Here is a 16,892-nt window from a genome sequence, read left to right on the forward strand (position 1 = left end):
TTTAATTTGGTTTACACGGTCAAATGCCTTCTGCCAGTCTATGAAGCAAACACACAGTTCTTCATCTATCTCCAAAGTTCGTTCTGCTATAATTCTCATCATCCCAATTGCATCCCTGGTTCCTTTTCCTCTTCTAAATCCAATCTGATCTTCTCCAAGTATATCCTCTATTTTCCTTTTCCTCTTCTAAATCCAATCTGATCTTCTCCAAGTATATCCTCTATTTTCCTTTCAATTCTTCTTTTAAGTATCTTTGCTATTATCTTTGCTGTATGTGCAATAAGGCTTATTGTGCCATGGTCGCTGCATTTTGTAGCTTTTGTCGACAAAAAACAATAAAAACATCTGTTGAAAATTAATGATGACATAAACAATATGTATAATTTTAGTGTGGTTTACCAACTACAATGTTCTGACTGTCCATTAAAATATATAGGACAAACTGGACGCACCTTTAAGGTCAGATTCAAAGAACACATACGAGACATAAAAAATAACTGACGAAGTTCCAAATTTGCTCAACATGTATTGGACACCACATATGAATATGGTACGATAGACAAAACATTGGAAATTCTATATATCGGCAAGAAAGGCCGAACCTTGGATACATACGAAAGATTTCACATTTATGAAATCAGCAAACAAAACTTACAACTGAATGATAATTTTACTGAAATGTTTAACCCTATATATGATGTAATAATTGATACATACAAAACATAATATACAGTTATACCCTCTTCCCCCCCCTACTGTCACTCCCGCATACACCTTATCTTTACCTCCCCCCCCCCTACATTGACTTTAACCTGCATCACCAAATCAGTCATTTACTTTCCATACAGTATGGACAATTCTTCATAAGATGAGGCACCGTCTACACAGTAAGTAATAATATTGTATATACTATATACTACATCTTCAATATCAAAATCAATTATTAATTATGACAAAATTTAATACTATTATTTTCATATCATTTTCAGATTAATTAATTTGCAACATTATGGGCTTCCTATACACTCTTATATAAATGAAATATCGAACTTCCAATTAGTCCTTAGAAATGTATGAAAAGTAAAAAATCAACAACCTATTCGATGTTGTATAACATTAATTAAGTTTTATCTTGTTTTATACAATAACTTTCAGTTTTTTTATATAATCTGACTTATTTTATTTTTACACAAAGTATTTTAACATTGTACCCATTCTATTGTACAGCAGTTCAATGGTGTATGTTTGTTGATATGTGTTTGCATGATGATTGCCATTAGTGGCTGAAACATGTAAAGTGAAGCCCTGATTCTTTCTATTTGTTGTGTTTTGACGGTTAATAAAAGAGTTGTTAATTAGTTCCGTCCAGTGTGACTGGTTAAGATTTGTTTTGATGTATTGATTTACCAGTTTAGCTTGACTAGTGTCAATGAATTTGATTTGTTTCATTCTGGTTCGTCACACTAATAATATTATGAAAAAGTTAATAGTTCCATCCAGTGTGACTGGTTAAGATTTAAGTCAAATTTAAACAAATCACATTCAAGGAATTGCATCTTTATCCGTGTCAGTCACATCAGTTTGCATACTAACTCAAGAAACTAACTGGAAATTCTTTAGAATGTAATGTAACATCAGTTTAATAACTTCACTTTCATTAAGACAATTTTGTTCCATGTTAATGTTATGATTTACTCCACAGACTGATATGTGCTTAGATTCAAGCTCATCTACTTCAGGACATGAGGATGCTACTATTGTTGAAATCCATGTAGTGCTATGTAATTTTGTTAGTTCAAATCCAAAGGCTTGGGCTCCAATAATATCTACATGGTCATTAGAATTACTAGGTAATTATCTGTTACCATAATTTTTATTCTGTTATTGAACTAATTGGAATTCATGAAAGTGTGTTAGCTGTTTATTGATAAACCGATGAACTTTTACATGAAGCTATTTCTGCTGTTTGGTTATAGGCTTGCATCTTAAGAATAGTGCAGTTAGTTAGTTAGTTAGTTATTGGAGAAGGTGGGTTTCCCCATGCACTTAGACCTGTAGTGGTCCATTGTGCTTCACTCTATGATTTCTACCAGTCTCTATATTATACCGGTACTGGTGCTTACCATCAGTCCCGCCCAGCCAGCGAGACCGGCTCTACTAGCTGAGAGATATCTATAATGCTTCCCCCATCTACCAGAGGTATTAAAGACTGCTGTTGGGCGGGAAACATCCGTAATTTGGCTCAGTGACCTCCTTTGGAGATATGAGGTTCTTTTACGTGCCGTAAAGCTACAACACGGGACCCACGGCTTAAAGTCCCTCCCGGAGGACTTGTTCCCTGAATTTTTCTGCCCTTAAAAATTCGACGACCTATGCCGGGTATTTGAACCCACGTACTACGAGTCATGAGGTGGGAACATTACCTCTAGACTACGGAGGCCGCTTAAGAACAGTGTAAATACAGTGTGTGAACTTTGTATGTATGTGTATAAGGTGTAGTCGAGTAAAATTTGTATGATGGTACATAATTGTTCTTTATGATTTCTACACAAATAGTCTGCAACATTACAAGATCAGAAACAGTCATTTAGCTTAGTAACTTGAATTTGAAGTGCAACATATTTGTTTTCATGAAATGAGATCTTATTGTCATGGGAACTGAATGAAGAACTGGAAGGGAAGGGAAGGGAAGGAGTAGACTAGCATGTATGTCTCTCTTTCAAGAAGCAGTGAGACTCCTCTTCTCCCTGTCTCATCCAGGCATTTCCAGAGAAGCTGAAGGCTGCCTTAGGGTGGCCACACACCAACTGCGTCAAAACAAGCATCAAGACATGAGACAAAAGATGCAGTCTTGCTTCATTCACAATTTGTCAAGAAGAAGCTGACATCAGCATCATGACTCAGAATGGTGTGGTAGTTTCCATAGTTTCATTCGTTTCAGGTGTGCTCCTTTCTTTGTGTCATGTTGGAGACATCGTGTTTTGACTTCCATATCTTGATGCATGGTGCTGTGCAGCCTACCTTATTCACATTAGTTTCTGAACATTCTCAAAGTGGTACCTCGTATAGAGCATGGTTGCAAGGCAGTAAAGACAGCCTTAGCCTCAGTGAGAGTCAAGTTTCTGTATACCACAGACATGTGCCACCAGTAACAGAGATAAGCAGATGTGAACAGCAAGTGTTAAGCAGTTTAAGGCAGGGAGAAGATTCAAGAAGTTGGCACTATAGTGGTGTTACTGTGAAATGTTAGTGGACAGCAGCAAACTGACATCAAGATCCTAGGTGGCTATTGATGTTGAGACAGTAACCATTCCAAATAATGATAAATATTATGTATATTATGATATAATGACTGAAAGCTGGAATAGCAGAGCGAGAAGAGGCAGTTGTTGCTAGGCAACGGCCAATAAACTTATATTCAATGGCTGATGAACAGTAACTATGATGCAGTGTTTTCAGTGCAGTCTGTTATATTTTCTGTGTGGTCCATTCCAAGGCTGTAGGACAAGGACCAGCAGGACATAACAAAATCATGAGAGTGAACATGTTTGCAGCATCAGAAAAGGTGAAACCAGACATAGGAAATGTAAGATGCTTCAACTTGGCAGCAGACAAGCTTATGGCTGTTCAAGTGACTAAACTGCCGTTGTAGCACAAGATAAGTAAGATAGACATGATGTGTTTTGTAAAGCCTGAACTGACAGATGAGTTGTATATATTGCACAAGGAAGAATTTTCAGTTACATGTTATACGTGCAATACATACTCTTGACAAAGACAAAGCCTAGTTGTAAGAGACAAACATGCCCCCTTGTCAAAGAGAATGTTACATAAGGACTATGACCACAATGGTTCAGTTGCCAAAAAAACACTCTGGTTGTGAGCCTTAGGGGGCTTGGTGGCAGTAAACCTCCAGTTTTAAAGTAACTCTGGCTCTGACTCTGATCCTTGGAGTTAGTTGTGAGACAGTAGCCAGCCAGCAAGGATGTGAGCCCAGAAGCTAAAGTATCTCCATTGTTGGGAACCTTTACCAACCAACAAGATGTAGAAGATATAGAAGACTTCGTGTGTTCTTCAGGTGCAGTTTTTTTTAGAATGCATAGCTTAGTGAGAGTGTTACAATGATTTGTAGTTATGACTTTTTTTTTCTTTTAGTAGTGGGGTGGGACTAAATCCCTTGTACTGTGGCCACTTCTGGCCTATTGTACCAGCCCCAGATGATAGGTGAGAGTGATTGTGGAGCAATTGGTGGAATGAAGATTGGCAGGGAAACTGAAGTACTTGGGGAAAACCTGCCCCAGTGTCACTTTGTCCACCACATATCCCACTTGACCAAACCCGGGCCGCCGCAATGGGAAGCCAGTGACTAACCGCTTCAGCTGTGGCACGGCCTAGTTATGACTTATGTGATCAGTAAATCCAATTATCAGTCTAATCACTAACATATGACAACATTTTCCTGAGAGTTCCATTTCTACTGCTAGGTAATGATAGAACACAATGTGCTGAATCACTTGCCTTTAATTCCAGGATCATAAGATATGTCGTTCAGAAGTGACACATCATGAAGTAAGGCCATGTGTGGTGCTGTCAGTTATTTTTGTTTCATAAAGTGTCAATTTAAAAGAAAAACATGAAAGATTCAGATTCTGTTTCAGACGAGGGGAACTGGTATGAAAGCTTACAGCACGTTAAATTTTCTTTTGTCAAGGTCACAAGAAAAAGAAGTTAAAAATTTTAGTGATTTTTGAAGTTGAAAATTGGAATAACTTCAATTGAAAATGCTAAATATTTTGGAGGTTTATCCACAAGCATAACAGATGAAAATATGGAAATAACTGGGGATTCAGTTCAAGAAAAAAGGTTTCTCACCTCCTGTGAGTTGGCTAATGAAGTGGGAATCCCATTTTGATCATGCCAAAGCATTCAGGATCTGAACATGAACTATGCTGTGACCAAAATCGTGCCTTGCCTGCTGACTGATGAGTGGAAGTAGAATCAGGTTAAAGCATACCAGGACCTTCAGGAAAAACTTTGTACTCTCTCAGTCTTTTTGTAAAGTAATCAGACATGATGCAACATAAGGTCATCAGCACATCTATGGAGCAGAGCACATTTTTTTGCAGTGGAAAGGCCTACATCATTATTTCCAAAGATGGTCAGACAAGTTCATATCAGTCTAAAGAGCCCATTGGTTGTGTCTTTCTCAGGTGATGGAAAAGTGCATCAATACTGCTTCCCACAAGGACAAACTGTGAATGAGGATTTCTACACAAATATACTTGGCATCTATATGTAGATGTGCAGTGAGAAAATTCTGAGAATGAGACTGCTGAAAATGCACCTAATGACATGTTAATCATAGAGCACAAATACAAGTAATTTTGAAATTCCATCAGTTATGACTAAAATCAATCTGTAAAATGAAGTATCGACAAGAAACAAAAATAAATAGGGAACTTTAAACTGACTCATACTGAGACACTCTTTTCTCTAGCAATATTACAAACAATGAATTTAAGCTATAAAACACCTAGAACAAATTTGCATTAATTAACAGGCACATAATTGTATTTTTATCTAATTTTGAATAATTCATATTTGTTATTTTAGGTGAACTCTCAAGCCGCTATGCAGGTAGAGCTCATGTTCCCTTGTCAGCTGGGCTCAATGAAACCTTGCAATTGTGGATGTCTTGTCGGGCAACTCGTATTCTTATTGATATTACTACACAGTGCCTTTCCTGCCTTATGCATTCAGATACTGAGTCTTGTATTAATGCTCTGTTAGGTAAGTTTATTGCTTCTAGTAGGCAGATAACAGTTCCATAAACATTTTGAATATAGTACATTTTAAGAAGAACTCTGTTTGAATTTATGGAATTATAAACAAATTATCATCCAGTTCATCACCTTCAAGGTATGATGTTTGGCACTCCTTAAGAAATTCAGATAATTGTCCAGTCATTGATTATTTACATGTAATGTATTTGTTTATTACTTTCAGTTACAGTGAATGAAAAACCAAAGATTTAGAAGTTAGAAGTTCTTTCAGTTTGAATTTTATATTATGTTGAACACAGATGTTTGGTCATGTAGTGGGGACTTGTGAGCAGTTCTATGAATTTCTTAGCAAATCTGCTGAAAGTTACCTTTGCCAGCTCTAATGCACGCAAGCAACACATCAATAGGGTTACTGGCTCCTCCTCTGTGCCCTGCTTCTTTTTCACTTTGGAGGGGGTCGACCCTTCCACAATGTCCAGTTCTTGTTTTGTCGTAATCTGACAGAAGATCCGGCTGTTTGCTTTGCAATCTTCCTGACGACAATCTCGTAGAAGATCATTTTCTGAGTTCCTCTCCTTCCTAGGTGCGATTGCTGTCCTGATCTACACCCTCCAATGTTGTCCTCAGTTGTCACCTTTTTCTTCTGACATAGCGGCCGTTTGCCGCCTACATTCGTTATTCCCATTCTTCCTTTGTGGAAAATCCGCGCTCTTCCTCTGAGTCCTCAGAATCTTTCCTCATACTTGGTCCTGATAAAGTTTCTCCTGTCAACGCTTCTCTTGCACCAGGTGATTCTTGGATGACTGGACATCTTTCTGCCGGTTTCCTTTGTCTGCCATGCCACTCTTGCATGGCGGCTCATCTTCTAGATGTATCTCCGTCGTTTCTCAGTCAGCATCCATTATGGCCAGAAACTCTTTATGACCGGCCTCTGTCTTAGCTTGGTAAGATTTCATGTTGGCGTCTATTCTTGCCAGCCTGGCTTCTGTCCTTGTGTGGATGGCTGTTATCTCCTTCAGAAGCTCCAACATCTGCTGTGACTCCTTTTTGTGGCAGTATAATTCATTGAGGCGTGTTCAAGTTCATAGACACTTCTGACACCAATTTGTCACATGTTGGGTAGGTCACATGACAGATAACTTTACGCCATCTTGGATCAAGCGAATTTATTCCACTTGCTCTTACATTTACACAATTCACAGTTTCACAATTACTGCCATCAGCAGTATCACAATTACTTCTGCTTCCATTCACTCTGGCGAATGCTAGACTGCAACTGGCTGGTTACTCTCTCTCACCGACGAATACTCCTGTTATGTAGCTTCTGCACTGACAACACAGAAAACAGTTATGTGATAGCTTTCACTGTTGTGTGACATCGAGTTTACCAGTTGCCTAGCACACTGCACAGGCTGCACAGGCTCCCCTGTTGCATGACGCTGTGTTTACAAAGGTGTTGCTGGCAACGCTGTGTAACAGCCAGTGCGCTTCGGCTTGGCTTGGCTCAGCACGGACAAACACCGCTTTCCTTACTGTTGCTTAACCTCATTTCCACTGTCACGTAACTTGGCAACCGACTGTTTTTATCAAGGGTCTGTCTTCGTGGTACCAGCAACGGTTAGACATGTCACAATACCAGTGCTTGTATCCTCTCGATGTAGTTGAGCATTTCCATATCAAAACCCATGCATGAAACATATATTGGCCTACTTCACATTAGTAAATCTTGCCATCTTGTTTCAGCGTTATCACTGCTTGGTCTTCAGAAGTAATGCAAGCCTAAGCAAATTCTGTAAGAGCTCTGTCTTTTGATATTATGAAGACTCCATCACACAAACATGCAAAAAAATCAAGACTAAAAGTTTTAAGTGCCATAACTCTGAAACAGTGATGAATTTTGGGACACTTTGTTTACATATCCTGCCCAATGGTCTCCTCAGCAACTACCTGAAGTTTGGCCATAGGACTTCAGTCACTCTGTAAAAACTCCATGGAATAGAGTCATACCTGAGAAACTAGTAGTCTCTCAGCTATTTAAGAAATTCCTTGCCTTTAATGGAATTAACAGGCTTGTTACTGTGTTCACAAGAGCTCACCACTGGTCCTTCTCCTAAACCAGATGAATGCAGCCTATACCTTCACATCCTGTTTCTTTAAGACCAGTTTTATATTATCCCCTTTTCTGTGGCTAGTCACAATGGTATAACATGTTCTCAGGTTTTTTCTATGATAAACATAAGTTACGAGGCAGGACCCAAAAATAACCGGAAACGACCTGTTGTGCACGCATGCTTTGTAGTTATGAGTTGTGCTGCTAGGTGGTGTTAGCTGGGGGTCTCCTGCGACTGTTAGTGAGCTGGCGTCAGTCTGAGTTAAGTGGTTTGTCTGTGGTGCTCTGTTGTGTGCGTTCCTGTTTCAACCCTTTGGCGATTAGTGAGATGGCTGACCAGAAGGAACAAAGAGTGTGCGTAAAATTGATGAAGATCGTCGAAAGACCATTGACCAACTTTCTGAGGAAACGAACATCTCATGGAGCACGGTCCAGCGAATTTTAACCGAAGGTTTGCACATGAGACGGGTGTCTACAAAATTTGTTGAAGACTTGAAGAGTGAAGTGCAGTTTTCCCTGACAGAAAGCAAAATTTCACGCACACTCTTTGTTCCTTCTGGTCGGCCATCTCACTAATCGCCAAAGGGTTGAAACAGGAACGCACACAACAGAGCACCACAGACAAACCACTTAACTCAGACTGACGCCAGCTCACTAACAGTCGCGGGAGACCCCCAGCTAACACCACCTAGCAGCACAACTCGTAACTACAAAGCATGAGCGCGCAACAGGTCATTTCCGGTTATTTTTGGTTCCCCCTTCGTATAACAAAAAAGGCATACAATTACATTTTAATATCAATTTCATCACAACAAGTGATTCCTAGTGAGCTATGACTTCTTTCCTACAACATTCAGCATAAACTAACTGTGAGGGGGTACGCGGTAGCATAGTTGGTTGAGGCACTATGCTACAAGCTGGAAGGTCGTGGGTTCAAGTTCTGATGAGGTGGATTTTTTCAGTTTACCTAATCCTTCCAGTCGCACTATGGCCCTGGGGTTGACTCAGTCCCTAACAGAAATGAGAGCCAGGAATCTTCCTGGGAGGTAAAGTGAGGCCGGCACGTAAGGCTGACAACCTCACTGTCATCTGTGAGCCAGTTGTCTAGATAAAATGTGGGAGCCTTGACTTCTCACAACCCTAGGGGCCTTCAAGGCCTGTTACAGGGACGGCTTTACCTTTGCCTTTTTTACCTATAACTGCGAGTCTTCTTTCCCGGCTATTTGTTGTTGGCAGTCTGTGAAAGTATCATTGAGCCCCACCCTACTTCTTTCCCTTCTTCATGAGAGAAAAGTCCACATTCAGGAGTCTGAGAATGATTTGTCAGAATTGACAATTTACGGTCTGGTAGAAATGTTTACCACCCATGCACAGAGCTGTTATAATTTGTGATCAGAAAACATCAGCTGACTTTGCAAGTGAAAGAGGTTGTATAAGCATGAGAAATCTTTAACCCTTTTCTTCAAATAATACCAAATACAACAGAATGTCAGCATGTCTGCTAAATGATCAATTCAAACAACTTGGGAAATGTTTGTATAGTGTAACAGTTATGGAGCATTTGTTCTGTTATTGTCTGTACAGTGCACAAAATTCAGTTTATTTAATTATCTTGAAAACTTACAGGAAAACTGTAATGGGAATAAAATATGGATTTCATTTTTATCTGGATCTGGTTTGAAATTATCTGTGTTCTGATAAATATTTATGTATTAGATGTGTGCAGAAACACGTTTCCACTATTGAAATCTGGATTTAACCAAAAATGAAATGTGTTGGCAAATTTTAGTATAATTCTCCTTATATCAAATGTCATCAAGATTTATTCGACAGTTCTTGAGTTGTTACATGCAGGCAGACAGATGGACAGACAAACATTTCAAAACTAATATGCACATTTTCATAACTTTCCAATGCAAATGCACCAAAAAAGAATAAATATTGTCATTCCAGCTTTAGTTTTTAAACCTTAATGCCATAGAGTATGATATATATTTACAAGTTTGGCTTGAAGATTATGCATGTCTATAATTTTTGGATATTACAAGTACTCAATTTAATGAGCATTTTTGTGGTGTTTATGAATTCTCATTCTGTCAAGGTTGCACTGTAGAATGTATAGTTGTTCTTAACACATTCAGGCAAGACATATGAAGCTTGCACAGTCTCTGTAGTGTGTTATTTTGCAAAGACAACTTAAATGTATAACTTCAGTACTAAATTTTTGGTTGTTAAACATCCTCTGTTGGTTGAAAGAGAAAGCAAACAAACACCTATCTTTATGGTATATAAAGTGAAGTTAATGGTCACCCTGCTGGTTTCATATATTGGTACAAAATAAGTACTGGGAAGCAGATTGCATCAGAATGTTACATTATGGTTCCTGGCAGTAGGATGTACTTATGTATGTCATGATAGGAAATGTGAAGATACTCAGTGCTTTGATGGAAGACTGCAGTTCTGCTATTTTATGTTAATTTTTACTTAATAAGCAGCACTAATAACATGTTAATTTAAAAGTTTTCATTCAACTTAACATTTAGACCTCTTCAATCTGTGACTGTAATGGTTCATATTGACATAGGTGTCAGTATTGCATGTTAATGATGGTATAGTCAATGAAAATGCTGGTGGGTAGTCACGGGATTATTGTGCCATAACAAATTTTATCAGTGCTGTATCCATTGATATGAGATTATTTTTGCATCAGTCACATAATTGATAACTTATATTTTAAGTCTGTGGTGTGTGGTGTACCAGTAGTGGTATTAAAGGTTTTTATGGGCTGCTTTGCTTTTTGCAGATACCAGTGTGGCACATAGCCCACATTTTGATTGGGTGGTAGCCCATGTTGGTAGCTGCTTTCCACACACTGTTATCACTCGAGTCCTTTCATGTGGATTGAAAGATTTCAGTCAGCATGGTTCAGCAGATCAAAGTGCCAAGGTACTGTATTTGAGAAAACAAAAAAGTGTTCAGTTGTGCTTCATAATACCATAGTGGCATACCTGCAGTCAAGTTGGACATGTACTACAATATTAGAGCACTGAATCACCTCTTTATTTCAAGTCAATTGATAGTCGCTATGACACTATACTTTCCTCCACTGCTCCATACACACACCCATTATGCTTTCCTCCTTTGAATTATTAATAAAAAGAAACTCTAGAAGAGTCATTCTTAGTCTGAAATTATCAGGTTCTAGGCACATATTTTCCATGTGATTCTTCTGTCAGTATGCCTTTCACATTCATTCAAGGTCTGTCAACTCTGAGATGGTGACATCTGAATGAGTCAAAAGGGACACCAAAATAAATTGAAGTTTTGGCACATGTTTATAGCTTGGAGGTTGGGGTCAGAGGTAGGTTACCACTGTAAGTTTTGAACGCAGACAATGACCTGCATAGTCATGTTGTGTTAATGAGTTAGAGTGATGTAAAGCTAAAGCAAAAATTATGCACTGCAACTCCCATTTAAAGTTTGCCTTTGGGACTGGATTTTTGTACCTTCGATTGAGAAATTCTACTTAATGTTCACATCAAATATCTGCTTTAATCTGACAAAAGAATGAAGAAATATGCATTATAAAAGTATTAAAATAAATAAAAATAGAGAAGGGCAGCCTTATAACTTGTAATTTGAGAAGACTTGCAAAATGTCTCATAATTACACAATAGAGGAGGCTACATCTTGTCACCCAAACACATGACACTGTAACTAAATTGAACAAACACCAAGGCTGGAGGGGGAATATATAAAAGGAAAAGAAATTCCTGTGAGCAAGTGCAGTCATGTCCTAATTTTGTAGTCAAATCTGGAAAGAACACATTTAATGAAGTGTACTTTATATACTGTGAGAACTCCTGTGAGCATGGTCAGGGCAATATAAAGCACAATGGCGGAAGCAGAATGCATGCTTACAAACATACCTGGAATATTATTTTGTTACAGTAATCGAAGAGAGACTGCTTTGTTGGGCAAGTGAACAGCAACTCCCTCTGTAACTGATGAATTTGACCCATGCTGGCATCATCTGTTTTTAAAGTAGCACGTATAACATAATACAGCCTTAAAGTCAGCAACTGCCTCTGCATATGTAGGCACAGTAGTTTCTTCTACAACTTCTTCACTGCTTTCTACATCTTTGTTTTCTTTGCTATTTTCTGCAGCATCACATATCTTCAATGCTGAGCCTTGTTGTCATCTTTGCAGATGACAAAATTTTTTATTTTAAAATTGTGTAAACTGTTCTAGAAATAATTATTTTTATAATAGTAGGTAGTAACATTATAGAATTTGACAATTTTCTTTCAAATACTTCTACTAGAATGTAATAATCAGAATATTTCAAATGATATAAACATTTTCCAATACTAATACATGTACTAGTTAAACCCTGCTATTTAAAAATCTAGACTGTAGCCCCATAGGACAGGAGATTTAAATCCCTTACTCCCATACTGCAGTGGTTAGTGTTTAGCACACTGGCTAATATCAGGCCTTGAATGTGTGTATGTGTAAGTATGTGTGCATACATGCATATCCAAGTCATATTTGTATTATTATTAAATAAAATATGTACAAATTAGAACTTGGTAACTTATGTTTGCAGCATAATCAATTGACATATGTATCCATTGCAGTCTTTCACAGATGTTACAGAAACAGTTCTGGTGAATGTTTATTTCTTTCTCCAAGTCTGCATTGTCACATCGTGACCAGTGTTTTTATGCGTTCATACAGTATTTATTACCTGTGGGATACTAAGCCTGGGCTACTTGCGGCCTTTATGCACTACTTTACGTCAGGCATGAAAATGATATAACTTACCCATCTCACCTTCACATACATAATATTTTGAAATGATTAATGTAAGGAACATTGGATTGTAATGATGTGCCATGTGTTTTGTATGTCATAGATCCAGTATTTGAGTTTCAGTCCTTGGATCATCCATCCTGATGATTGTGATTTTCCTTAGTCCCTTCACAATAGTAGTGGTATAATGTTTTAAAACAGCTCATGTTACTGCTTCTTTTCATATCCTTTTCAGTTCGGCTTTCATAATCATCCAGTCACTTGACCCTCTGTAACCGGTGCAGTTGAAAACCATTGTCAGATAAAGACTCAATCAGTCAAGGCACTATTTTGGGTCTGATAAATTCAAATAAGTTTTTGATTGAATTTTCAGGCACCAAAACTGAATTCTGTTGTTGGTATACTTGGTCATCTGGCAGGGAGTCATTTTGCAGATATAAGGTCAGCCCTTCTTGAACTATTCCAGGTATGTAAACATTAATGTACCAATAAACGATGTGCACAAAAGTTGGAAAATACTGAAATTTACAGCTGAGCGGTAGCATTTCCTTTCTATTAAGTGTATATAGTAGTACAGATTTCAGTCAGTTTACAACTTTTATTATAAAATAATTAAAACGCAGATAATATGTTACATGTTTTTGTGATTTGAATTCACCTTCATCAGATATTTAAATTTTAAATATGGAGATAAACGTTACAGGTGCATTTTCAGCCTTCTTTCCTAAAGTAGGCTTATGCCAAGACCATTGTCTTTGCCTGTGTGTGTACCCTCCCATCAGCTTCTAAATGCCAGAACCAATTTTAAGAAAGAAAGCAGTCTTCTGGGATTTGGCAACGGTGCCAAATCCCAGAAGACTGCTTTCTTCATAGTCACCGCCGTGAAAGCCTCAAATCTTACATAATTTTAAGAAACTTAGTATGTATATTATGGCAACTGAGCCCATCTCAACAGCATACTTCATAAATCCCTCCCAATTTATCGATTTACCAAGACCTGAATATGATAACTCCTCACTCAGTTAAACAAAATAAATAATACATAACCAAATATGATTACTCTGCCGAAAAATGTCTCTTTAACTGAGAGACGTGTGCCTTTCTTAATAATCACTCCTGTGTCTGGATTAGCCAACAAAACAATCACAGGAGAAACAAACCTTGCTATTGTAAGTGGTACAGACCACTTATAGTCCAACTTGACGGAACGCTGCCGCAACTTTGAACTCAGAGGGTGAAATCTTACAAGGACCAAATCACCCACACAAAACTTTGCTTGCCTTCTCCCTGCATCATATCTATCAGCAACCCTGGCATGGGCCTTTCCCAATTTACTGAAGGCTGTCTCCCAAAATTCCTCCATGCTCTTTGCATCCTTATCTAGCTGAAGTTCAGATAGTTTCCATTTAAGCCCCAGGGGATGGTTCAATTCCCTACCCAGAAATAGAGAGGCAGGAGTTGCTGCAGTCGACTCGTGCCCTGCTGAGTTAAAGGCAAGAGCTAACAACGAAAGATGTTCATCCCAACCCGTATGCTGAGAGTTGTCATTAATAATCAGGGCTACCGTCAAGTTGTGAAGCGTTCAACTTGCGACGTCTGGGGGTTAATAGGGTGAGATGGTAGTGTGGACTGTAGGAGCCATTTACAGTTGGTTCTCTGGACTCCTTTTTACAGTCATGTGTCGTCGAAATGTTCTGGTAAAGACGTCAGCATAATGGCGGTGGGGATGAGGGTTAAGGAATGGCAGGATGCCAGGATGCAACACAGAGCCAGTTGAGTACAGCATGGTTCAGTTCTTCCCAGAACTTCCTGTTGTAAACATATTGTCACATGTTAGAGTGTGACTGTAAATGGGGTGTGGATTGGTTATTGGATTTATTGAATACTAATACACACAGTTTGTAACTACCAGTAACTATAGTGCTATCACTGATTCACATACTCTGCAGTTTACTAGAGCATATGCTAAGTCTTTTCAGTCTGCTTTGTGTTTACCACAGCTTCCCCTATTCTGGGTTCGCAAACTATCCCCATGCCTCAGCTAACCACTTCTAAAAGCAACAGCTCATGACGACTGAACCACAGTTCTCTGAGTAACTCACAAACTCACCAACCAACTTGCTCCACTTCACTCAACTCAACTGTACTTTTTTCACTCCACTCTAATATCTATGTATCCCCAGCATGGACCACACACAAAATACAGCTCTTCTGTTGTTGGATGTGTTTATATTGCGGCCATTCCTAGCATCTGCTGGTGTTTACAAGAGTCACCTCTTAGCAAAGGGTCTACATGCTGTAATGTGATACATACATATAAAGGACAGTAATAAATTTGATATAGGGCAGTAGTTGAAAGTGTAAATATTGGGGCAGGTTCAGGAATTTTTTCATAAATATCATGGAAAGAATGTAAGGAAAATGAAGTAGTAGTGAAGATAAAAAATGAATGAAATTATCTGTGATGTTTTTCTTCAGTAAATATTCCTGTAATTATATTTCTTTATTGATATATATAGTGGAGTCTGGAGCCTGACAAACATGAAGGGGATGGAGAGAATGCTGAACGACCAGCAACAGTTCCATTTTTGCTTCAGTTGGCTTCACTGTCATCAACATTGTTGCATGCTTTGTCAACTGACGTGCTACACACCTGTAAGTTTAATGCATCCATTCCATTCCCATTTCAACGTTATTTCTTCATAACTGTTTGGACTGATTGATTGATTCACAGGTACCATATGAGGGGTTGAGTGGTTAGCACTCCTGCTTTTTATCAGGTACCAGGTTCAAATCTTGGCCCAGAGACCAGCTGTTGTAACTGAGGTTTATTATAATTTATGTCAGTCCCTCATGCCTGAAAAGATGTTTTGGCCTCTTCCTTCCATATCCTGTCCAATTCATCGTTTACAGTTGACCTACTATTCTCTTCCCTATAACCTGAACAGCTGAAAAAGCGTAATTAAGTAAGCCAGTAGTCAATCATGAATGAACTTCCTTATGTTATATATTCTTATGTTATTTAATGGTTCTGTTTTGACTGTGGTGGTTATATGGGGCCTGACAAGCAAGTAAAGTGATTGTTGTTTCTGTGCAGCAGCTGTCACCTCCAATGAATTGACATCTGTTGGATCACAAGACTACATGATTCTCATTTGGGGGGGGGTACTTAGGTATTAAAGGATGACCCAGGTAACTTTAATATTTACTGCTATGTTAGGATATGTGTAATCTGGTAGTATGCTCATGAGCCCATATATATACAGGGTGTCCCAGGAGGAATGTGCCAGACTTCGGGAGGGTGTTCCTTATGTTAAAAGTATGCTGATATAACCCAAAACACCTATGTCCAAAGTTGAAGGGTTACGGAGATAATACCCAGAGAAGTGTGAAACTTTGACAGGTGTTACACACTTGTTGATTACCAAATACATATTAAAAGTGGCAGGAATATGTGGTTTCTGTAATGTTAATAATGTACATAACATCAAACTAACTTGTGAGTGACATGAAACCATTAAATTGAACTACAAAAAAACTCGCACACCATGTCATATTTGTCCTTAGGGTTCCAAGCACTATACATGACACATGAATGGCAAGCACTGACGTAACATGGCTAACTGCTCATTCTGGTATAAGCCGACTACATAACTGTACTAAAATACAGTACCTGCTTTATAGTAATTGTTTGAAGGGTCCTCCACCAGCTGCAATGCAGTTTTCGGCACGCATCATGAGGGATTGGGTAGAAGAAGCAGTGTTGCCTGGATGGTGATGTATGTGTTCTGCCACTGCAAAAATATGATCCCACAGTGCTTCTTGTGAATCGACCTTAGTTTTGTAGACGAACGTCTTCATGTGGCCCCAGAGGTAATAATCTAGAGGCGTAAGATATGGCGACCTCAGTGGCCATGCAACGGGGCCACCACGACCTAACCAGCAGTTAGGGAAGGATTCATCTAAGTAGTGTCTCACGTGCTGAGAGTAATATAGGGGAGCACCATCATGTTGGAAGTACATTTGGCTCCTTATCGTTAACAGGATGTCTTCCAACAAACATGGTAACTCATTCCTCAGGAAGGCTTCATACGTGTTTCCAGTTAAATTGTTGTGAAACCCAAAAGGTCCTATCAACCTGTTCCCAAGCACACCACACCATACATTCACAGAAAATCTCT

At 38.7% G+C, this 16,892-nt stretch overlaps 1 protein-coding gene across 3 annotated transcripts in view; it reads left to right on the forward strand.

Moving 5' to 3' along the window:
- Positions 1-16,892, forward strand: part of LOC111865023 (integrator complex subunit 5) — a 51,481-nt gene that overhangs the window by 7,411 nt on the left and 27,178 nt on the right. For all 3 annotated transcript variants that reach the window (XM_023852723.2, XM_023852720.2, XM_023852721.2), the window contains exons 2-6: positions 1,703-1,850; positions 5,614-5,790; positions 10,697-10,839; positions 13,085-13,177; positions 15,231-15,366. In XM_023852723.2, the coding sequence (XP_023708491.1) occupies positions 1,709-1,850; positions 5,614-5,790; positions 10,697-10,839; positions 13,085-13,177; positions 15,231-15,366 (691 nt within the window). In that variant the 5' untranslated portion in view covers positions 1,703-1,708. The remainder of the gene's footprint in view (positions 1-1,702; positions 1,851-5,613; positions 5,791-10,696; positions 10,840-13,084; positions 13,178-15,230; positions 15,367-16,892) is intronic.

This window comes from Cryptotermes secundus, unplaced genomic scaffold (assembly GCF_002891405.2).
Source record: "Cryptotermes secundus unplaced genomic scaffold, Csec_1.0 scaffold766, whole genome shotgun sequence".
Lineage (NCBI taxonomy): Eukaryota > Metazoa > Arthropoda > Insecta > Blattodea > Kalotermitidae > Cryptotermes > Cryptotermes secundus.